Consider the following 26014-nt stretch of genomic DNA (forward strand, 5'->3'; position numbering starts at 1 on the left):
GCATGAGGTGGGACTCGTGAATCTTCTGGTTATGTTGACCCTAATTTACAAGGAATAGCAGTTGTTTAGTCAGAGACCTCAGAAGATATTCCAACTTTTCTGGCAGAAGGATATTTATACGGGAGTTGACCTGGGCACAAATGATGTAGGAATGGTGAAGCTGGATTTAGTCAGCCCTTAATATGAATTGCTACAGGATGCATTCCACGAGAGGGCTGCAGCTGTGACATGGATAAAAAAACCCTCCTTCAGTCAAAGCAGCACTGCTTTTGCTCCTGACATGACCTGCTGCTGCTGGTAACCAGCAGTTTGTATCACAACCCCATCCTTGCAAAGCCCATTTTACAACAGCTACAGCCACTGTCAACAATTTGGAGTTTTGTGTTTGTACAGGTCAGGGGGAACATAGTCAAGCCTTTAACTAGAATTGCATTGGAAAAGGCCTTAAGCTGTATCAGATGCCTCTAAAGGAAACAAAAAGGATCAGCCAATGTATTTCGTCTCCACGTAAGCTTGTATTTTCTTTCAGAACATAACTAGAGTTATGAGTTTTAGACCTCTAACTATTTATAATAGGATTAATAACATTATTAATACAATACTAGTAATATGATTAATGAAGTGGCTAAAATAAACATAATGTCAGAAGACTCTATAAGCTATGGAATAGCTAGAACTCTGATTTTATTAAGAAGATACTACTGAAAAAATGATTTAATTTTAATTTTCAAAGCAAAGAAATTCTAAGCTTCTCTAGCTAGTCAAAGACTGTATGACTCACAACACAAGCAAATCCCACAGATTTTTTATAATATGCTCAAAATGGAACACCAATACATGACAAACATTATCCAGGAATTATCATTGTGTGCTTTAGGTAGCTATTTTTTATTTCTTGTACAGCAATTAATAGTAAAATGCTTCTGAGCTTTTAAGTGAAATTGATGTAAGTGGCTGGAAGAAGTTCTCAATTTGCAATGCTATTAATTTAGTTCTCCAGTTATCTTTGAGGTGCTCTCCATGATCTGAAGAGCTAGAAATTGTATTAATTAGGTAATGATTCTCTCTAAAATAATGTATACATTCAAAAGGAGTATCAGCAAAAAATAAAAACAAATAGAATGGAAAAATCTTCAGGGCAATTAAACAGTTTGCAAAAAAAGAGAGAATCTATTAATTAAACTTTTGCTTCTTAACCTTGTTTTTAAAAAAACTTCTTTTTTGAGGAAATATTAGAAAATAATGTTTAAAATGTTTACTTAAAGCTTTCATCCACTTTCTTTTATATGCTGTACATATGCTTTCATTTCTGCACATTCCTAGACGTTGCACTTCTGGATAAAAAATGGATAGCCCAGGGAAGTTTTGAGGATGTTTCTCACTCAAGTATCTGAAAGAATTATCAAGAACCATGACAGTATTACTTGGTTCTTTCAAGGCATGTCCAGACTACTACTGCAAACCAGGAGTGCTAATGCACTTACAAAAACATCAAGCTCCCTCCCCAAGAAGGGAGTCTTAATTTAGTTTTACCTGCTTTATGTACAGTGGTTTCATCCTACTGAAGTGCAAACTTCTGTTTTGAACTTGTATTCTTATATGTGTTTCTATTTTTCTGTTTAGTGGATTTCATAAATGGTAACAGAAGACATGAGATATTTCGGGACTGGACTCTCCATCAAAATAGTGATTTTTGGCTCCTCAGTATCCTCAATACTGTCTTGTTTTCATTTTATATGACATGATATATTCACTTTCAAACCACATCAATTTCAACAAAAAAAAAAAAAAAGAGGAGCTGTGTGTGAATTGTTTAGCTAGGTTTAATTTCCTTCCTGTGTCTGCTGATTTTTTACAACATAATGAAAAAATATGAAACACAAGTAAAGGAAAAGAAACTACCTAATCTCACCATCACTCCATGAACCAGAGCGATTTTGTTGTGTAACAACATGATCATCATCACATGTGAGAGCTTTTATCCACAAGTATGAAATAACTGTGTTATCCTACCACCTTGACAAATTCCATTTATATTACAATTTCCTCAGGAATCAAAAAGAATAATGTATAAAAAAAAAAACCCAAACCCTAAGAGTTTAAGTACCAGCTGCTTCTGTTTAAGCCCAACTGTTTCAGTATTGATGCAGCATAGCTAGGGCATGATGTCATCTGAAGGGCCAGCAGAATGCACCCTGGTTGATCTTAAAAATATGTAGGGGTCTAGCCTCTCCTCTCTGAGTGTGCATAGTTCCCATCAGTGGGGAAGGGAGTTGCTCATATGCAGAGAAGAAGATAAAGTAGACTAAATGACCATAGTGGATAGAGAGGTGTATAAGTTCTACTGAAGAAAGAGACAACTATTTCTTAATATTTACTTGTTCTTGCTACAACATAGCAGCTAGTTTTAAAAATTGAAGAGAAGAAAGAATAGTCTTCTAATGCTTCCTGTTTGCTTTTATATGACCCTATGGGGATGGAAATCATTCTTTTATTCCCATCTTTCCGTTTTTTCTCTCCATCCATTCATCCATGCCATTCATCCATTCATCCATTCATCTACCCCTTCCCCTCCTTCCTAGTTCTATGGTTTGATATGCATGCATGAAGATATTTGTATTGTATATAATTTACTATATATTTAATAGAAGCTTTTCTTGTTTTAAAAGTTGCAGAGACAAGAAAATAAATGTAATAAAAGCTGCAGCTTATAAATAGAAGTACTATACATGTGTTCACAGGCACAGGGAAAGAATAATGACATTTATTATCTAGCCAGTCACTTAAGAGGATGGCACAATATATACTGTTCTGAATGCCAAGCAACAATGAAAATCTTACAGTGATACAACTCTCTCAATGGCATGGGAACACAATTGTCACTTATCATTACTGTGCATCTCTCTATTTCTTCATATTACCTAAACTGCCTATTCCTACATAATTCGACACATTTAATAATGCAGAAAATCAATTAATATTTACTGACCTGTCTCTGCTTCTCCGTGATGGGAATGCAGCATTACAGCCAGCCACTGTGCAGACATGCATCTCTTTTAAATGAACGTTTCTGTAGTGAAGCTTCACACTGTAGGAACTCTTGAAACTTTTCTTGCATACATAGCAGATCTTGGGGTCTGGGCTGGAGCACATTTCCCCTTCAGGTGAGAACTTCTGAGGGCTGCTGTAGTTGAATGTAGAAGCGAAACTTTCATGAAGGGCAGCCATACTGGCACTGCCTCCATTGTACAGTCCATATTGGCTCATGTAGAACATATCGTATGTAGGGTCTGTATACTCTTCCTTCACCTTAATCACATCCTGGTTGGAAGAGTCATTGTGGTTTTCATCTGGTCTGTCACTGTGCATCATAGATTTTTCACCAGGTTCGTGAAGGCGATCATCACCTTCCATGGATTCCTCACACAATTTGGGCTCAGACGACTCCGACTCATTTTCATAGTCTCTCTCATGCTCCTGGTCTTCTGATGTCATGCTGTCTGCCCTTCTTATGTCTGGTCTGGAAATACATCTGCTTCTGTCGCTTTTGGAAAAGTCCTTCACAGACAGGCCTGGACTCATTTCCTCCTGAGAATGGCAGTGATTGTCATGACCAATGTCATTCACCATCGTGCTGCTGTCATTCACATCTTCGTCTTCGTCATCAAACTCATCAGCAGTATCGATAACTTCCTTTTCAATTTTAACTGGCATGCTTGACTTCCTTGGCTTCTTCTTCGGGGCAAGGTCAGCATTAGGCTCAGGGGTGGGCATCAGCACTGAAGGTAATGATGACTCTGAAGGAGGAGGGGGATGCTGCTCCATGCCACTCACTGCTGGTATTATTGGACTGGTAGGGAGTGAGGTTGGAGGACTCACCATCTCTCCAGGAGTAAGTAAATTTCTGTAAAAAGGTGGAACAGGTTGGACAGTCTTTAAAGCCGGGAACACCAGCTGACTGGGAAGAGGGTTCTGTAGTACAGGATCTAGAGGGGGAGTGGTAAACCCCATTGGTGGACGCCCAGGGCTTGTTAAAGTTAGGCTGGATTTTGTACTTGCTATGACTGGAGTGGCGGCACCTGATGTAGCACGAATTAGATCTTTGTCGCGGTTATTTCTTAGCATAGGCATGTGGAGGCGGGGATTGGGGTTAGCACTGTGGCGATTGCGGCTTCTGAGAGAGCTGAAGACCATGTTGCAGCCTTCAATAGTGCACCGGTGCTTGATTTTCAGGTGAACAGCATTATAGTGGATTTTAAGAGTACCTTTGTCATAGAAAGTTTTGCCACATGCATTGCAAAACACTCTTCCTTTCCTGGAGGCCGACCCCATTCTCCTCATTCTGTGAATGCGGAATGAGCTTTTAGTGTGTTCTGGTTTTGATAAATCATTGACAGGTGTAGGCGTCTGAACAGGAGAGACGCAGGCTGGCTCAGTTTTGGGCTCAACATTTGTGATGCTGGTCAAAGCATTCCTGCTGGATGTTTGCTCATTCTTGAAAGGTGTAGGGGAAACTTCAGATTCACTGCTCTCGTTATATTCATTTTGGGTTGTAAGGCTTGGTTCACGAAGCCTCATTGCCGGCTGTTCCAGCAGGAGGCCATTTGGAGGTAGCCCCAGCAGTGGAGCAGAGACTGGATTTATGTACTGGAATGGAAGCAGGAATGCAAGGCTATTCGGGATGTTTTCAAAATGATGAATGCTGGAAGGGTTGCTGTTCTCCAGGTGAGCAAGGAGACTTGGGCTCCTGGTGCGATTATTGCTTTCAATAAAAGTCCTTATATCTGAATCTGTCTTTGAAGATGGCACAGCCACAGCCTGCCCTTCTTTTTCTTGAATTGCCATCAGCTCCACGATGGATTTGGTTTCTCCAAATCTCAGGAACTGCTGAAGGGTAATGATCTCTTCTTCCCTGGACATGATGGCCCAGCGGTCCAGCACCTTGCCTGCAGCATCCTAGAGGCCATATCAAAGAAACAACAAAGACACACAGAGAAAAAACTTATTGATTCTGCATAATTATTGAATTCAATAGAAGGTGCTCTGCTGCCTGAACATGAAACACTAAGCTCAAAAAACAACATGCAAACAGCATTAATAGAACTCGATTGAAAAATGCAAACTTTCCAGCCATGCAAATACAGTAATTAGAGTCACAGTCAGAGAAGACTGAGTTTAATAATGTCAGAGCAAACAAAATGGAGACTATGGGGCTCTGTGATTTCAAATGCTTTCGATACTTTAACAACAGTGATCTATGTACAATGCTACTGTTTAGCATACCTTAGCATAAAACATGAACTGTTGCTGTGCACTCCATTGCAAAATATAGAAAATTGTACCTTAACCACTATTAAATGGTGACACTGTAAGAAAGAGCTAAATAAATGCATTTGATTGATAGATTTGCTTCTTAAATATAAGCAGACATAAGACTGAAGTCACTCATGGGCCATCTCACAAGAAATTTTGATGCAAGGCAAAAAGTCTTAAAAATACCACATAATACTTGTACCTTACTCTTTTTTTTTCTTTTTTCATTTTTTTCCCAAGACAGCAATACTGAAAAACATATTCTTTATAAACTTGCATCAAAAGGTAGAAATTGAGACACTTGTTTTAAGCATAACTGGACTATTACTGGCAATTGATTGTAAGATTGGAGTCTTAGTATGGTTTAGATTTACAAGACGACTTTTTTGCAGCCGTGTTATAAATGACAGTTAAAAATATGTAAAAAGTAAGCATCTGATGGATGTAGATAGCATAAATGTGTAAAAATGTTGTCTCTTAACATTGCCTTCTGATAGCAAGGGAAAAATCCAGAGAGAATACACATCAGTAATCACTAGACTATCTGTTGTTAAATATACATTAAAAAGCATTTCACACTTTCATTTTTGCTAGTAAGCATGAGATTTGCCTGAAGGTAGGAATTAAAAATTCTGCAATGTAATGTCAGGCAGTCCACTGCAGCATGTATTGATAAAAAGATATTAAAATACTTATATAATGAATACATCATTTTATTGGCATCTTTCCTTTTGGGCAAATGCTGGACATAACATCAGCAGAGCGACTATAACCAGCAAGCATTGTTGCAGGACATGAAACTAGAATTATTCCAGTGCTTCCTCATGATTAAACAGTTTGAAAGCCTTGCAAGATACTCCAATGTACTGTCTCTGATCTTTTCAAATTTTCAGTCTCAGCTTCAGAACCTTATCTGAACACTTTGGACTACACACCATTGCAAAAATCACTAGCTCTTGTTTGTTTATGAAGCTTGCAAATACCTTTATTTTTTTCTCAGGGCTGATTTCTTTATGTATTTTATTATCTTCAGTCTTCAGAGGATTGATTCTTCTCTCCCCTCACATTTTCTAGAGTACTGGAAAATGCAATTTGCCCCAAATAGTAAGCATATATTCATTTGATGACAGCTGGGTTTATTATTTCAGTTCTGATCTTTGTCACCTCTCTGGATAAAAAGTTAACGACGAAGGTCAATGCCATGTATGTTTCAGTACCTTAGATATGACTGTAAAGCCTTTAGAAAGGCTCCCCACATTGCAATTCACAATCAAACCTTACAAGACTATGAAAACCCCAACAGCAATTAATTATGGAAAATCTTACCCAGCTGACCCAGATGGAAAGCCCCAGACACCATCTCTATGCAGAAAATGTTCAGCATGTATTTACACAGTGATGAAGGAAACACCATGATGCAGATGCTGGTCCTGGTTTACAGCATTAGTCTGCAAATGTCCTCACCTTTGAACACCTTTAAGCACTGTAGACATCTCTAATTTCTATGCTCTCCCAGTTCTATCTGTCTAATGGAGCAGTATTTTACAGGCAGTCAGTGATATCTAGTAGAAATTATCCAGAACATCAAAAAACCCCACCCAACAACAAAACAAAGTGAAACAAAACAAAACCAAAACAGGGCAAGGGGAGGAAAAAAAACCCACCAACACCACAAACAAACAAACAAACAATTAAAGGACAAGTTCATATTTTAAAGCTCTAAGATTCTATTTTTTCCTATCCAACTAACTCTGGCTACTCTCCCCATGAGTGTGACCTAAAGCTTCTTACATCTGGTTCTCCCACATCTTCCAGCCAGCCGTACCAGTTCTATGTTTGAGTAATTCCTACCTGGAACTGCAAAACCAGACTTGGTCCAGATTTTGGTCTCCAGGCCTTCGCTGTCACCTCTGACCCAATCTACGCGCACATACTTCTAAGCCCAAGCCACAAGTATTCATTCCTCTAACTGTAACTTACATTGTTTGAGGATGGAAATAACATTGTCTAATTTACACTGCTTACATGTATTGAATTAGGATTTCTGTCTGCAGCCAGCTGCAGGCTGCTTTGTAATATACCACTGGTAGTAATTTGCTTCGTTTTTGCTTTAATTTGTAAATCACTCACAGGCTTATGTAACAGATGAGTGCTTTACAAAAATGGATATTTAAGTAAATAAAAATTAAATACAGCCAGCACGACAATAACTCATGAGACAAGTGGGTACAGATCCTGTAACAGACTCCCACACGTAAGCGGAAGGTGGTATCACAGAGTCCCCTGACCCGGCAGCAGCACACCCAGCTCTTTGCATGCACTAAACAGGCAGACATCGTCTAAATGTGGGGGGCTCCCGGTATGCTTTCGGGGAGTTATTCCACAGCTTAACTCATAGAAGCCAGCAGTTGGCTACATGAGCTACCTCTCAATGAGACACCACCACCCTTTGTTTCATTTAGTCTAAGGATTTGCAATGAGGAGGGTACTGCTGCTAAGTACCACTGATCAGAAAAACTGGCAGTCAAGGGTGTGATTGTCATGGGGTTACCCTCGCTGTCATAGAAACAGCAGGGAATCAGAAAGCAGCTCTTAAATGATCCTTGCCTACTCCTACTAGTTATATCAAGCTATACCTTGTCAATTTTCAGCAAGAAGTTGTTTGGCTTTTTTCCCCAAGCAAAACTAAAGAAAAATTGCACAGATACTTATATTTCATAGAAAACACACTACTTAATGGATACTGTGTAGCATATGCTTCAATATTTACATAGTGATGGCTTTCCATACATCATTGTAAGTATGTATTATGCAAAACCAGATGAGAGTGAATAGGAATGTCATTTTTTGATAAAACTTAAAATTAACAAAAAATCTCACAATTATCCCCTTTGAATTAAGCTATAACTAGCTAGGGATCTCTCTGTATATGGTAATACTTGATTAGAGGTTCAAGCCCTTTCTTACAAGTAATCGATTTCTTGTTCCTCACAATCTCTCACGATAAATTTTCTCCCCAAAGCCATTAAATCATATCCACATTTAAATATTTCATGACAAAAGGTTCCAATTTATATTACTTTTTTCAGCTCACAACTGATTAAGCCAGGCCTCCTGTGACAATGTGTACAAGGAAGTCTGAAAGTATAGAGATACCACTGCATGCTTACAGCTCTAAGCCAAGCAATAGACAAGTAAGCCCAAGCCGTACAGCATATAGTGATGCTCTTCCTTCTTTCCCATACAGTCTTGGTTTTATTTTTCTTTTATTTTATATGTGTGGGTAGCTTACTCAAAATTTCAGATGGAGAAAATATTTTAATCTCAAAATCATATTAAGTTAACCTCCAAGGATACAAGACATAAGCTTGAATCATTTTCTAACTCTAAATACACACTTGACTCTATTATTTGTACAGATATGGATTCACATACACACATTATGTTAGATTTGTAAAGTAATGTAATGGTTAATCACCCTGAACCCGTCTCCTCATTTTTGCTGACTGTATGTTAGGAAGAGATGTGTCAGGATACGTTAGGGTATATCTTGTCTTAAACTTCTGGGTCAGACAGAACAAGTGACAGGTGTCAAGATGATTACCTTGGATGACACAAAAAGGCTACAACAGAAGATGGACACAAAGATCACTCTAATTTTCAGGAGCTTAATTGGGGAGAATGTGAATATGTGTCTTCATTTCCTGAGGGCCTTTACGCTTTACAAATTTAAATCTTGCATTCAGCTTAAAAACCTCCCAATGTAAAAACTGCCTATTTAGAAAATAAGGACAGTCTACATAAACACACACTACAAATATACACTGTAAACCTTGAACTTTTGTTACGAAATCAGTTGTTTTAAACCCTCACTTTGTGTGTGAAGCTCCATTGATTCCTGTGACTGCATTACCTGCAGGTAATTCTATATGTCTACACTCACACGGACACATGTATGTACATACACATACACACCACAGACTTTCTGCAATCCTTTTTTTAATCTTACTAATTAACCTCTCAGCATAGGTAAAATGTATATATACACCTGTCTGAATACATAGTGAGAAATGATTATACAAGAGTTGAGATTAACAGAAAGGTTCAAAAAAATGATAATTGCTTCTTAAACAAGCCTTATGTTCTGAGAAGTACTCAAGGATTATTTTGGGGCACTATAGTGATAACTTCTGAGAACCACTCAAAGTTATATAGAAAAATACATTGCTAGCCTTCATATTTTAGCAAGTTTGCATATGCATCATAAACTGCTGCTTTTGATGCATATCAGCAAAGTATCCATGTTACAAAATAATACATAGATACATGTTTGATTAAATAATTAAGCCAGCCTAGTGTTTATCACAAATCTTTCTTCTATAAGCCCTTTTTAAAAAGCTATATATTTTCTAGCTGATCTCAAAGAAACAGTTTGAGTGCAGCTGTAACAGTTGAAAAGCAGACTGAAAGACATTCAGTTGGTCATACTGTAATTGCAGAGGATGGTTTTAATTAGGGTGTAGACAGAAAAAAAAAAACAACATTTGTTTCTAATAAAGAAAAGCCTACATAATTTCCATGATTTAGGGTTTGTTGGTTTTGTTTGGCTGAATATCCCAGGAGCATCTCTTTGCTTCCCAATTAAAATTCAAGTTGTTACACTATGGGTAGTCCTACTACTCCTGGAGTAAAAGTTACCAAAAGTGTGCAGCAGCACACCAACTCACATTAGTAAAGGTGGGGCAATGTGCAACATGTTGTTCATTTTGGCTAACTCCCACTGACCTCAGTAGCACAGAAGTAAGCCCTATATCTAGTTTTCCATAGAAATGTACATTCACACATAAAATCACATACTCATTTTCCTGATAGGTGTTTTTGCCATGCTGAACCTAACTCACCTTTGCTCCTGTAAACATGAAGAAAAGGTGTGCATACTTGCTCACCGTGATTATACATGTGCAACTGATATGAGATTTAACACACACAGCCTGCAAAAAGCCATGGCTGAAATTTTTTCCCCTCATCTGTCACTTCTCATCCACCTCCCACCAGCCCCCCTTCACCAACTGAAACCATATGAACAAACTCAGTGTAAGTGTCAGCAGTCCTTTCCTCGAGTTATACTGCTGCAGCAGGAGCAAACACAGTGCAGCACTACTGAGTTCGCAGTCAATAATGGAAATCTTTATCTTTCGGCTTCACCACAGCCTCCACTCTGCTAGAAAAATCAAAAGCGATAGATCTTCTTCTCTTCTGACACCCCCCTTCTCTTACCTGTTGGACTTGTTTTCTTTGCCCCAAAGACACAGGGTATGCATGGGGATACCAGCATGTTACAGAAGGGGAAGAGGAGAAGGCTCTCTTTCCCCAAAGTATCACTGACAATGATGCTGGTAGTATGTATTCAAATGAAGATTAACATGAAGAAGATTTTATTTACTTTTAGTAAATAAAGTTACTGTATAGTTACTTTTGCTGCCAGGTTTGTAACAGTACTTGCTCTGGTTGCTCCTCAGACTTTGGGTCTCCTTATGCATTGAGCAGCAAAAAGCTTTGCGTTTTGACCAAAAGGACCCCCAAAGACCTTTGATAACTTTAGTAACTGATATTGGGTCAAATCTGGCTGCACTTTAGATCCAGAGTAATTGCACTTTAAGTCCAGAGTAATTCCAGCAACTATGTCGGAAAGTAATTTTGACAGAACTTAGCCCTGACACACAGTGTGGAGCCAAATCTGTTTGAATATATATGGGGGGCGTACCACCATGGTGGAGCACAGCAGCTGTGTAACGATGCACAGGAGCACTGCTCCACGGTTTCAGAGTGAAAGTGAGGAACACCATGTCCTGCTGAAACTGCAGATGGAACATAAGGAGGTGGAATGCAATAACCGCAGCTGAAACCTAGCCAGGACACCGCCATTAACCACCCACGCTCTCGCTAAATGGCCTACAGGGTCTTTACTGACCAAAAGTATGCAGGTCCTCTGTTTTATATCTTATGCCAAAGACATATGCCAGCAGCACAGACCCCTGCACAAGCAACCTGCTGGAGCGCTGGTTCTGGACTAATTTGCAGGGGGTGGTATGAAAATACTGGATCCTCAACACATGACCCCTTTCCGGGACTGAAGTTCCTTATAGGGCATGTCAATTGCAGAATGCCTTTTCATTTTTCAGGTTCACTGACCTTAAAATACATTTGAAAGCATCACCCTGAAAGATGACGACACTCTGTCAAATGCCAACTATAAAGCATCCATGTGAACGAGGGATAGGAGAGAGAGTGTCTTACTGTTTTCAGAAAAACATTAGTTTGAACTCTCTCCTGCTCTTCATGAATGTGTATTCACTTCTGCAACTCCAGTGAACCTATTAGGATGCAAGGGCACTAATTTTAAATGCTGCTTCTGATTTTTAAAACATATTGTTTGACTTCTGATAAAGTATTCACTTTGTTATGGAATGCTCTTGATTATGGACCAGATAATAATGTATAATTCACAAGATGGTGACTTTTTTTTTTTCTGAATAACACTGCATACAGCATTTTTATTTTTACAACTATGATAGATCACTGTGAGGTTACAATGCATTTAGTCACAGCAGCTGGAGCTTCTTTTAATCATAGCAACTACATCAAGCCTCTTTACAATTGGGTGCCTGACAAGTTTTTTTCACAGTAAACCTCTGTCCACACTTGGAGAAAAAGAATCTAAGCACAGCCAGAGCCTGATACTCTTTTTGCATTTACTAGTTTTACAGTGGTATAACTCCTATGATGTCAACAAAATTTGCTTTGATTCACAACTGTCATGTTGGTGACAACTATTAAATGGCAAAATCTGTCAGTAATCAGTAACAGTGGAACTCCTGTTAGAATGGATACACATTGATCCAGTAGCTTTAAGAAGATCCAAACTCTTCTTTCAGCAGTTGTCATTATCTCATTATTTGACATTTATTTTGAAATACCAGTGCCACTTCCCAAGTATTTTGCCCCTCTTGCCCCAGGAACTGCACGAATTTTCAAATGCAAACATTTATCCCCTTCACCATCAGTTCTGGTTGAGACATTCAAAAGATTTCTCAAGACTTTCCTAAATGAGCAGTTGATGTGAAGTGACCAGATGCTTTATGGTATCTGCTCACGAAAACATTTTTAATGCATACTAAAGGTGAGGCATTTTTTCTCACATTCATCAAATGGTAGAATATCAAGATTTTATAGAAATTGGGTATTCAAATTCCTTAAACAGCTTTGAAATCCACAACCTTGGACTCCAAGTATGGAGAAATATTTTGATACCTTTGCTTCTCTGCACCCTGTGAGAGCGGACAATTCATTGAAATGTCTCTGAAGAAGCTTTGCCACTCACTTGTGGCAAGTAAGTGTTTGCCCTTAGGTAGACATGGCTCCTAGAAGCAATCAAACCACCAAGCACACAGTGTATGAAGGCAAAAATTTTAGACTGTATGAGGTGCCATGGGGACTTTTCAAGATAGGATGTAAACAGAGACACAAACGTGGCAGACCACTGAAATAATTCCAGCTATAAATTAACTTTACAACACAATTTTGCATGTGAGTGGGTAGGAAATACCCAGCATGCATATAACCATAGCAATGATTGATTTTCATACTCACTTTCACCAATTTTTGCATATATAGTTGCCCATTTTGGTATGCCATGTAAGAAAATTTTCCATGATACTATCAGTCCCTGAAATCACTTGTTGTTTTACTGTTTGGTGTCAGTGCTACATAACTCACTGAGAAGTAAAGTCATGTTTTCTATGCTATGGCAGTCTTTCAGTAAATTTAGTAAGCTACTTAGGCCCCTCTTTCTGAGCCTCAGTTTCACCAACACTGAAAGAATGACACATAATTGTTATGAGGAACAGGAAACATTCACAAAAAGCACTGATGAGATATTGTATTTGTAATGCACACAGCCACAAGAGACACTCAGGCTCTCTTCAGCTAAGACTTTCTGTGATGCACAATTCGGTAATAAAAACAAATCATGTCTGACATCCTTGCTCCATCTAACATGGACGGCAACAAAAGCAGAGCAAGACATCTAACAGTCCAGTCAAATCAGATTATCAGATGGTCCTTTTCTCACTTTAAATCTAAACTGACTAAAGCCATAACCCTAACTGGAAAATGTAAGCAACAAAAGCTGAGTCTTCCCGGGGGACTGTAAGTAAAACTTCCAAAGAAGTCAGTAAGAAATTTGCCTAACTGGGGGCATTGTAAGGAATTGAGAAGTTGCCCAGGGACAAAAACACTGGGGCAAAAGTGTCAATAAGTTATACTCATAAACTGGATTCCGTTACATGCTTGGTTTTCTGATTGAGCCCAAATTGTGCCTCAATAAGGGGATTCGGCTGTACTATATGCTGGGTATATGAATGGCAGCAGAACCAGGAGATTGATTTCCATATTTAGTATTCATTAGGGGCCTATGCATTATTACTTGCAATATATACAACACGATCTTAATGAGGCCTTTTTTCTTTGATTGTTTACCTAAAAAATTTACACCAAAAAACCCAGGTGTGTCATAGGCGGCAACGTGATGCAAAAGGGAGACAGCAGGGTGCAGAAGTGACACCAAAAAGGCAAAGGTCACTGGAATATAAAAATGCTATAGTACCTGAAGTGAGCTATGTGTTTGCACATATTAGAGGCACTGAAATTCAAAAGAAAGTGGGGGAAATTATATTACAGTGTACAAAGTAATAATAACTGTGCCTGCATGTCTTAATACCCTCTTGTCCCAGCAGTCCTGACTTTCTAGGCAGCCCACTTCTCCACATTAACAGTAGTCATTTGGAGAGCAGCAAACGTGCCATTAGAAGCACTTTTACAAGAGTATATTCATCCACCAATTAGCTTAATGTGGCTGCTTTCTGCATATTTTTTATCCAGGCTTGCACAAATCTTATTAATATTTCCCCCTAGCGCTTTGACAGATTACCTTGTCATTATGCATCCTGGAGCCTTTTAAACAATATGGGTAAACTACCGTTTGCGAGGTTAATGACAATTATCCCCTAATTACTGCATAAGTCACTCAGTCCACTTTATCTCATAGGCAGGGTTCTGCTCTGTGTATCTGCCATTGTGTCACTGTAAATGAATCTTGTATAGCTATGTTTATCTGTCATTGCCTTGTAAATTACACTGACAGAAGAATGAACAAATTACTATGTGTCATCACTTAAATACGGCTTCTGATACAAAAAGTCCCATAAGCACAGCACTTGAATTTTAGCCTGATCACAATTACTAAACACCTATTGAATGTTTTAGGAGATACATTTAGAAGTGGGTGGGATACAGCGTGGTGGAAGAAGGCTCTGAAGTGGTAAGCCTACGGGCGATGAAACAGAAGAAATATAGAAAGCTACACTAGTAGTAATTCCATGATCACCTCCTGAGAATTATTCTGGTAATTTAACGGTTGATAGATGAGCCAGTGACATTTTCCAATCTCATATTCAGAGCTGTGCTGAATTCCATAATTTCTATTGTTTCTGACCACAGCCACATAGGATTTTTTTTTTTCAGCTGAGAAATCCAAACACAAGTTGGAACAGAAGTAGCATCCATAAAACCACAGGCAATCCTAATTTAATGGATGCATTTCAGAATACTATCAAAGAAGATTAATAATTTGGATTGGCTCTGCCCTGACCAGTCCTAGTGACTCCAACAGGACTGCTCCGTGCACAAGCCAGAGCAGAAACTGGCAGGCAGCACCTAAGTCAATGTATTGATTAAAAAACAAATAAAAAATTAAATTAGCACATTGCCTACTGTTTTTCACAGTGCCTGCACTTTGAGTCACCTCCTTGGTGTGGTTAGAGTTCAACAGGGGTAGAGAAAAAATTCTGAGTTCAATTCACCCTCTATGGATTGAGGTAGTTCTACCTGAGGAAAGGAAAGCAGAATTGGCAAACACCAACTTCCTGGTATATCCCATTTTCCGAAGCAATTTGAAGTCACAGTTAAGAGTAGTCTACTGGCAGGACATCACTGAGACCAGGTATGTCCTGCTTTGTGAAAGAAAGTTGAGTTGTTATTGACCTTGATTTCTTCTTTCACCAAAGACAGCTCAATGACGTCAACAAGAAGTACATATATACTCAATGCCCAGAGGCAAAATAAGTCTATGGTAAAGAATGTTAAAACAACAGCTGCTTTTTAAATAATGCTTCTTCCTATATTGGTCTTGGAGAGGTAACAGATTGATAGTCCTAGGAACCACAGTCCTTTGCAAACAGTACAACAGAGGCAGTGCATTTCTACTTTATCCTGGGAAGGTCCCTTCTTGAGTCAGAGAAGGACTTTTAGTACTGGTTTTGTATTGCTGGCAATCACTTTATTTGCAAAAAGTTAGTAACGAGTGTGCTTCTTATTGTGACTCAGGCTACAAATTTAATTTCCTCAAGCTCGGTGCAGTCACATCACATGAACTTCCTCTCACCACTGGCTTAAGGAGAAACTGAATCCTCTCACTCTCCCTCAAACCTGACATTTAACTCTTAGAACAAGGGTATTTCCCTGCTTGCTAGGCAAACGGATGATTTGTGGAGTGAGATGCTCTTGTAGCTATTTAGATGAAACCGCCTGCTGCAGAGCTTGCAGGAAAACCAATGCATAACAATGGGTATGTCTACCCTGCATCCTGCAATGAGGTTATACAGTAATGCATTTTATCAGCTTTGGTGACACACTTTATACACATATATATGATACATTCACAAATGATATATGCACTGATACGATAATGTTACATATGTAAAATGTATTTGATTTTGCCTTATATTTTACATATCTCCCGGTTCAGCAAACCTTCCCATTTTATACACATCCTAAAACATGTTCAGCACCAGCTTCTGACCAGCGCAATACAAAAAATGAAGTCAGGAGGACAACATGCAAATTGGAGCAGAATTATGATTCCTGAAGGATTGCAATATAAGGCTGTTTAAGCTGTTGTGCAAGAAAAAGGAAATGTCAGAATTCTCCAAAACCTGGTGATTATTTACTGCAATTCAGTAGGTTATACCAACACTAAAAATCTTTTTATCATAGTAAAGTGTACCTTTATTTTGTTGGATTACAATGGTGTCATATCTGGAAAGAACAGACAGACTGAGATATAACAAAATTACTGGTATTATTGAAAATAACAGTGGTTTGAATGGAACATGGATGAGAACAGCACCTCTTACCATGCTCTCAGTATAGATTGGAAGAAAAAGATGTAGTGAAATGGTAAGAAAATGTAACAGCCATCACTGCCAGGGATAACTGAAAAGACTGATCGATTTTGAGTAAGCGCTACCTCAAGGGTTTTGGTCCCACTAGGACTGATCTTTGTGTCTGTCCTGTGTTCAGTCAATGCAACTTTCAGCAGGGTATCCACTGCAGAAATAAATGGAAGTGCTGCAGTAACCCTCCACCCTCCCTCTAACTATGTTATTTTCTCTTTACGCTGAAGGAAAAGTAAAACCAATGTGGCTGATGGTAAAGTGCTAGGCAACAGATGGTTTAAAATGTTTAAGGACACAGATCACTGTTATTGTCATGTACAATATTATTTGAAAAATGTGTTTTGAAATTATTAATATTTCTCTTTGAATTTGGAGGTTCTTTGGCCTCTGACCTTTGCTAGTAGCAGAGAAACTCTGCAAAACAGAGACAAGTGTTATACACCCATAATAGGTAAGTTTGCATCCCACCAAATGAAGGTAAGGATTAATACCTGTTTTCTATGCAGGCAGGCATGGGCCTTAAATGCAACATTAACCTTTAAGGGCAGGGAAACAATTCTGGCTGCTTCTGCGAAAAACTGTGAGACTGGTTTAATAAAACAATTTTTACGAAAAACTCTGGCAAAATAACAGAATGAAATTAGGTGACAGGTAAGAAAGCAGATAGGAGAAACATAGCTGTTCATGCCAGTTAGGATCTTTTAAAAAATTCCATATACTGTGCAATTTTTGCTTTTGCACATTTTGGGTTTCATCAGCTTTCTTCGAACAATCTCTAGAGGTACCTAGTTACTTGCAGAGAGCTCTATTCATTAAGGAGTATTATTTACATAGGTATTATTCAGCTTTGCCTGACATTTTTTACATTTAAATAAAAGTATGTACCTTTGATCTAAAACTGATTCAAAAAGCTAAGTGATACTTTGTATGGACATAGATCAGCAGGTGGTAAAGTCTGAGGTAAGCACGAAAACACTATAAAATTTAAAATATATGTGGTGTTAACAAGACAACTCAGTCACATTACTTATGAAAGCAAATTCTGAAAAGGAACGTGAACGTTTAGAATTATGCTAAACCCATTATTTTTGTGTATCAATTATTCACAATTTCCAGAGAATTTCACACACTGTGGAGTCTTAGCTACCATTTTCAGCTCTCAACAACAGTACTGGAAGGACAGAAACACATTTTTCATGAGCAATTCATGTTGAGGAGGACAGTGGAAGATATGATACATATCCACAGTATGGACTGGACAGAAGAATAAGCAAGAGAATGCTAAATATTGGAGATTAACAAGCGCTGTTTGCTGACCTAACCTTCTATTTAGGCAAAACTCCCTTTTTCCAAATATAATGGAAGTTCTCCTTGAGTAAATTCTTCAAAGTCGAGCCATGCTGAGGCCTGTGCCACCCCTCTCATTCTTCCAGTCAAATGGCCTGGTGTGGTGTGAGGGACATGAGCTTATAAGTGACCTCGGTTAATGTGCAAAAATTCTTTATTATTTTTGGTCAGTTTGCAGGTTCAGAGTTACTGTTTGAACTACAGCTGTAAATGACCTAAATGCTTGGAAATTGAAACTGAGCGATCAAACTATACCTATTCTTAGGGTTTGAAGCAGGATCTAAAGCATCAAACAGAAATCTCATAAACTACAAACATTTGTCACCTAAAAAGGAAACCAATCTTTTTGCATTTTGAATACTTTTTCATATTGTAATCTCAGAAAAAGAGGTGGAGGTGGGCAATCCCAGGGAAACTTAAGCTTTAATCCTAGATTCGCCAGCCATTTCTTGTGTATTCTGGACAAATCACGGTCCTTCCATGTCTCAGATCCTTGACTTTAAAATGGACATAAGACAACACTTCCCCTTACTTCATGATGATGCTGTAATGAAAAACACACTACAAACTTTGAAAGGCTGAAGTCAGTGGAGCCCTGCATATATGTAACCTCGAATAAACAGTTTATTGTGAACTTGACCTGCCTTTATGAACATTTAAACAATTCTGTCCTGCAATAAGGTTTTAAATGAACTGAGCTACAGAAGAATTGAAAAGACAGACTTAGAAAGAGCCTATTCAGAGAGTTGCAGTAACATTCACACTCCCTTTTTCAGAGGAGTACAGTGGGACATGGCCGGAAGGATTCACTTCTACAATATTCGGACACGTAAGCTATGATAAGTCAATGAACACCTTCTCTAGTTCATCCTCTCAGAGAAGGACCTTTATTACACTACATTGTGATTGTTTCATTCATGCTTATTATGTTCAGAGCTTCACAAGTGAAATAATTCTCAAATAAAAATATCAATCCCTCTTCCCCAAATAGACACCAATAAACTGTCATTAGATTACTTGTAGCACAGCAAATTCTGAAGGAAATGAGTTACAAGTTTCTTTTGGTAACTTTACAAGCCCCCCTCTTATCCCAGGGGACAGACCACTTAATACAGAAGAGAATCCCCTGAATACAAATATTTGTTGCAAAGCAAATAAAATGAATTATTTTCATAAAAAGAGAGCAGTAAGAATAGCTTGGCAAAACGCAAGCAAAAAGTAACTTCTAATGTCTTTGGCACATCTCCAGCTCATAGAAATGGCATCCAAAGTTGGTCCAAGTGTAGCTGATAAAGCAGGCTTAGAGCTGCCTTTCAACTTTCACATTTTAATAATAAAAAATCAATATATGGAGGATTACAAGCCTCTTGGTTTTGATTTTGTATACCAAAACGAAAATATGACAAGGTTATGGTGGTGTATGAAACTCCTCAGGCCACAGCACGATGATGCAAATATTTTGTACCCTATTTATTTATTGCACTCTACTGAGAGGCTGAAATAAATTATTGAAATAAAATGAATTATCTTTTTACATTTCTCTCTCTCTCTTACGTGGAAGCACAATCCTGAATATACATTCTAAAACCCAGAAATTTAACAGATTATAATTCAGACCCTAAATCAATCATAAACGTCTATTTTAAAATAAAACAAGGAATAGTCTGGATAGCAACCTGCACACAAACATAAATGCGCACATGGGGCCAAATGCACTGTGAATTACACTATGGAGTGAAGGGAAAGTATCATGGTGTACAAAAGAAAGACCAAAGTGAATTTCTTAGCAATCACAGACTCTCTCAGCTGTTCCTCAGTAATGGCAATGTCTGAAATGAAACTGTTTAAACAGCTTTGTGAAGGAAGTAAGACTCTCGGTTTCATTGTTCTCAGACAGACCAACTGAGCTTGGATCAAATCGTGATAATAACACAGAAAATCTTGTATAGACAGAAGGCCATATTCCTGCAATCTTGAAAAAGGCAAATGGGAACTGAAGACTGCAAGCCAATGTCAATTTTGCTGACATAGGACAGTAAGGTCAGACCTCTAGAGGGATCTGTAAAACTCACAGTAAATGGAGTTATCATATGCAAGTTATTTGAAACACACCTATATGTCTTGCAGTCCTCTTAGCAAGAAATTATTCCTGCCAAGTAATTAGAAATGCAACATTAGAGTTGTTATGTGATCAACTCCTGGAATTGTTTTCTACATTTTTTCTTAAGTGAACTACAGAGTAATTAATTCAATTTGGTGGAGCTAAACAGGCAAGGTTACCTATAACATGGTGGTTTCAATCCACATGAGCTTGAAGGAGGGGATCACACCTTCTAAAATCCATTAATCAAATCAAATTATTATGCAGGATTCACCATAGGAACATCACAGCAGTGTGAGCATGTTTATATAACTATATTGTGGTACACACATAGCAGCAAGGACATAGCAAACAGCAGCAGCAGTAGGTCAGAATATAGAATAATGCAGTGGCTTACACCTGCCTTTTTACTGATCTGAGGGATTGAAAAACACTGAATTTACACTCACAGAAAAAAGGCTGTACAGGTACTACATGACTTATGAACAACCTTTGGCATAAGATGTAGTAAAATTAGGCTAAAGCCAGGCTTTGTTCTTCCTTAAGTGCAGTTTTAGGAGGGAAAATAACACAGGGAGATGAAGAATGAAGCCGTGTTTTTACTGCAGCAGTACAGGTGAGGTTTGGAAAGAAGCAGTTAAAAACTATGTGTGAGAATTAGGAGAGAGGATAAAGCAATAGCCTACTCCCTCTGCAACCATTCACACACCTCTTTTTCCTATTTTTCAACCAGAGCGGTGAGAGCTGTGGCTGCAGAACACCCACCTATAGTATAACCATCCGTAAGCGAGCACTGGCTGGGCCGATGCCAGAACAGTAAAAGCAGCATTCACTTAGTATTTTTTAAGCACTTTGTATTGTACAGAGCCCTCTAAGGAAGATTGATTTCCATAAAGCCCCGTTTCCATCTCAAGGTACTGATGATGCCATAAACCACAAGAGTTTCTCCACTCAAACCCTGCAGTGGAATTTCAGACTCACCACAACAAGTCCACGTATTATCCATGGCTCAAGGAACACAGGCATGTACTGCAAGGCATAGCGTTAGGTCAGCCTCAGGATTGAAGAGCAATAAACCAAGACAACAGTGTCCAGCTTTAAAATAATTACACACACATACATACACACACATTTCATGCATTTTGTCTACATTTCCTAGAGAACTCTACCTATTATTTAAAGTTATTTCATTATCACTCTACTGCCGCCCAGGTAAAAGCTCTCTAGTCAAAGACGGTGAGGCAGAATTCCCTGAAAGAATTATAAAAAAAGTTTCTTGGACTTCACTATATCTGAATGTTTTTGGTGTTTTTTTTTGTGGGATATACAATGGCTTCTTATGGTGCTCTTCTGTCACTTCATTTATGTGGCTTGGATTTTGTGCTGTGCGTGACTTATCTGCTATTATATTTGAACTGGTATAAGAAAAACTGTCCTTCTCCTGTGCCATACAGAACTTTCAAACAAGATGAAACTAATTGACAAAAGAAGGAAGAAAGAAAGGGGATGGGATATGCTGTGTTCAAGATAAACTTCAGAGAAAATATGAGAGAGTCACAATCCACTTCATGTATTTAAAAATTATTTTCTGTCTGCATGATGTTATCATCACGAGAACCAATCTCATTTGGAGTCCGAGCACAAAGCTTATGATACTTAAAGATACACCATAGCTGAACAACTTGCGCTCTGATGGCTTTTTCCACTACACTCAATCAACATATATAAGCCGTTGTTTTAGTTTTGTAAATATTCTTTTCAAAGCCTGTGATGAAGCCTCAGTGACGCAGGGCTCAGCAGAAATATGTAAGTGTCCCCCGAACCTCAGGTGCAGCTGCTTGTCAGGAATGCAGATGCTGGTGACATCTGCCCCACCAGGGACTGAGCGCTCCACTGATTCAATAAGGCTACACAAGTGCAACAGGCCTTGATGTCAGTTACATGGTTTTACATACTTACCATGTCAGTGGTTCTCAGCTTCCCTGGGAATTTATTCAGATGTAAGTGTATTCAGCCTGTAACAATGTCTTCTACCTGCCAACATTCCCACTTTTTATGAATCTACAGTGCATGACTGCTGGTGTTTTACATGTTGGGAGGGGGAGAAAGAAAAAGGAGGAGGAGAGGAGAGGAGAGGAGAGGAGAGGAGAGGAGAGGAGAGGAGAGGAGAGGAGAGGAGAGGAGAGGAGAGGAGAGGAGAGGAGAGGAGAGGAGAGGAGAGGAGAGGAGAGGAGAGGAGAGGAGAGGAGAGGAAGGGAGGGAAGGGGAGGGGAGAGGAGAGGAGGGGAGGAGAGGAGAGGAGAGGAGAGGAGAGGAGAGGAGAGGAGAGGAGAGGAGAGGAGAGGAGAGGAGAGGAGAGGAGAGGAGAGGAGAGGAGAGGAGAGGAGAGGAGAGGAGAGGAGAGGAGAGGGGAGAGGAGGAGGCAGGGAGAGAGAGGAGGCAAATGAAAAAGAAGGAGAATGAGAGCGAAAGGGAGAGAAAGAGAAGGGGAGGGAGAGGACACTTTTCTAGAATTTCTGTTTCACCCCCATTTATAAATTTCCCTAGAAATAAATCCACCTACATACCTACAGCACTTGTCTTGTCCAAAAACTTTTTAGAAACGGCTGGAAGTATAGAACAGTGACTTTGTCTGAACCACAGCACTTAACACATCCATTTCCTTTCCTCTTTCATTTAAAAGAGCTCATATTCAAAACTCAAAATTTCAGTCTTGTACATTTGAAATTATTTTAACTTGACTTAGACAAGCAGCCAGTGCAACTACTTACTGCCGTAAAACTGCTCATGTGGGTTCTGCTTATGCAACAAAGGCCCAAATCAGTTAATTCCTAGATGCAGATATAAAATACAGACAACAGTTAGGAAAAGGCATGAGCTCTTGAAACATGGAGATTAGATTTCTGTATGCTTCACACACTGAGGGTGGGTATCAATAAGAGAAAAATGTTAACGACATTATTGACCTTCAACGCCCTCTTACATCCCATTATTCACAGATAAAATAAAATAATTACTGTGTTGCAGCCTCTTCTTTTTCTGTGCATTTCTTTAATTCTGATCATATTGTTAGTAACAAAGACTAGCAAAGTGTATTATGAAGGGCTGGGGTTTTTTAACGTCACTACATATCTATGATGCAAGTTGTTAAAATTAATTTGGAAGAAGCTTATCTACCTAAAATTGTATCTTTCACCATTAACGGTCCATCCAGATGTCCAAATGTTATCAGATGCTGATACAACGAGGCATCCAAGAATATTGTTTCTGTTATTATGCACACTAGACAGATAAATAAAAAATAAGTCCTAATTTCAAGCAACAGCTGTAAAACATTGTCCTCACCCAGACAGTCACCTCAAATCATGCAATAAATAAGAAACAATGCAACCTTTTGAAAACACTTCACAAAAATTCTCACAAAATCACACAATAGTTTGAGTATCTATACAGACAACTTGGTAGTAGTGTAGGAATGTGGACTGCTTAGCAATCCAATAGTAATGAAATCTCTTGATATTGGAGCTCATGCATGCACACCAAGACATAGTGTGGAAATAGAGTAGCAACCATAAATGCCACCTGAAGTCCTTACCATTAGAAAGCTTATGTGTCAAATGACACAGTAGATAAAAATTTAACATTTTGAAAAGAGAAGGAAAGTAGCAATCTACTGTCAAAATGATGGAACATGAAAGAATCTGCCCTGGCTTTTGTCAGTTTTGTTGGCCACAAGTTTCTGGGGATAGAAAAGACACACTGCTTTTCTTGTCATTCACTAGTGACCCCATGTAACATATGTAAAGGCAATGACAGCACAATAACAACAAAGACGCTATACAAATGTGCAGAGGAAAGATACAACAGGAGCTCTCTATCAACTGTAAATTGAAGGAGTTTGGTAGGTCTAAGAATGACTCAAAGATGTACTCATGTTAGAAATCTAAAATGTTGGACATATGTTTTTGAAAACACATCTAAAGTTTGAACTCACATGAACACATTTTGTCTGGTAAATATATGGTGGTCACCAGTTATATACATGCATACAAAGCAAACTGATCCCCTTCCTCTGCAGTCCAAGCTGAGATCCCTTTGGAAGTATGGTGCACACTCAGGATTCATAAGCATACTTGCACTTTGTGCATATGTCAATAGAAAACAAGAACACAATTGCGCATACATGCTTTTTGTAAATTCCTCCAACCTCTTGTCCTTTAATGATTGTTTTTTTCCTTTGCAAGCCCTAGGACAGATGTGGATCTTCTGAACTAAAATATTAGTGAAAAATCTTGGCCCACAAAGATGCTATAAGTGATACTAGTTAGAGATCTTACCAAGGCTTGGTATTTTTTTCATTGCCTTGATGGTTCATATTTGATAGGGAGAATTATGGTATATGGTGGGAAGAACATAAATTAACTCTCACTGTTCCACTTAAATACTCCCAAACTGGTTGACAAACAAATTGCAGAATTATGAAGTGTGTAGTACTTTGAAGAATTTTGTAACATATTATGTATCAGGGTGTGTGATCTAGACGTAGGGATTGAGTGCACCCTCAGTAAATTTGCAGATGACACCAAGCTGGGTGAGAGTGCCGATCTGCTGGAGGGTAGGAAGGCCCTACAGAGGGATCTGGACAGGTTAGATAGATGGGCCGAGACCAACAGCATGAGGTTCAACAAGAACAAGTGCCGGATCTTACACTTCAGTGACAACAACCCCATGCAGCGCTACAGGCTGGGGGAAGAGTGGTTAGAGAGCGGCCCGGTGGAAAGAGATCTGGGGGTGCTGATCGACAGCCAGCTAAACATGAGCCAGCAGCGTGCCCAGGTGGCCAAGAAGGCCAATGGCATCCTGGCCTCTATTAAGAATAGTGTAGCCAGCCGGTCTATGGAAGTGATCGTCCCTCTCTACTCGGCACTGGTGAGGCCACACCTTGAATACTGTGTCCAGTTCTGGGCCCCGCACTTCAAGAAAGATGTTGAGGTGTTGGAGCGAGTCCAGAGGAGGGCGACCAAGCTGGTGAAGGGTCTGGAGGGTATGACCTATGAGGAACGGCTGAGGGAGCTGGGGTTGTTTAGCCTGGAGAAGAGGAGGCTCCGAGGTGACCTTATTGCAGTCTACAACTACCTGAAGGGAGGTTGTAGTGAAGTGGGAGTTGGCCTCTTCTCCCGGGCAACTAGCGATAGGACAAGAGGACACAGCCTCAAGCTTTGCCAGGGGAGGTTCAGGTTGGACATTAGGAAGCATTTCTTTTCAGAAAGGGTCATTAGATGTTGGAACGGGCTACCCAGGGAGGTGGTGGAGTCACCATCTCTGGATGTGTTTAAGAAAAGACTGGACATGGCACTTAGTGCCATGGTCTAGTTGACATGGTGGTGTCAGGGCAATGGTTGGACTCGATGATCCCAGAGGTCTCTTCCAACCTGATTGATTCTGTGATTCTGTGTGATTCTGTATTGTTCATTGTTTTTTCTAACAATCTCGATTTTTTATTAAATAGTAGATACTTACAAAACCTCAAAATAAATTCTTGTGATCTAACTGAACTGGATAAAATTTCCTCCCCTAGCATTTATTTATTTATGTATTAAATTAATAACTTGCTTGTTAAGCATGACTTTTTTTTTTGTTTTAAATAAGATAAGTAAGATAAGATTTCTCCACAAGAAGAAAAGTAAGACTTTAAGTAACATGCTAAACACTTCATATTTCATTTAAAACAATGGATTTTGTCTTTTGTTCTGCACCACAGTTATTTGTTAGATGTATGCAAATGATTGAAAAGTTTCAGATAATCAAAATGCATGTGACTTAAGCCATAGCTGAACCTTGCTCTGTCTCCATGAATAATATTTCTGGGGTAAATCAGTTCAGTTGTATTCACTGAGGCCACCCATACATGTAAATGCATACTGGATCAGACCCTCCCAGTTCCTTGCTATCGACTGTT

At 39.0% G+C, this 26014-nt stretch overlaps 1 protein-coding gene across 1 annotated transcript in view; it reads right to left on the bottom strand.

The window, feature by feature from the left end:
- The window catches only part of BNC2 (basonuclin zinc finger protein 2), a 239293-nt gene that overhangs the window by 20626 nt on the left and 192653 nt on the right, over positions 1–26014 (bottom strand). The window contains exon 5 of the mRNA XM_068423510.1: positions 2990–4956. Within this exon, the coding sequence (XP_068279611.1) occupies positions 2990–4956 (1967 nt within the window). The remainder of the gene's footprint in view (positions 1–2989; positions 4957–26014) is intronic.

The sequence above is a fragment of the Nyctibius grandis genome, chromosome Z, assembly GCF_013368605.1.
Source record: "Nyctibius grandis isolate bNycGra1 chromosome Z, bNycGra1.pri, whole genome shotgun sequence".
NCBI lineage: Eukaryota > Metazoa > Chordata > Aves > Nyctibiiformes > Nyctibiidae > Nyctibius > Nyctibius grandis.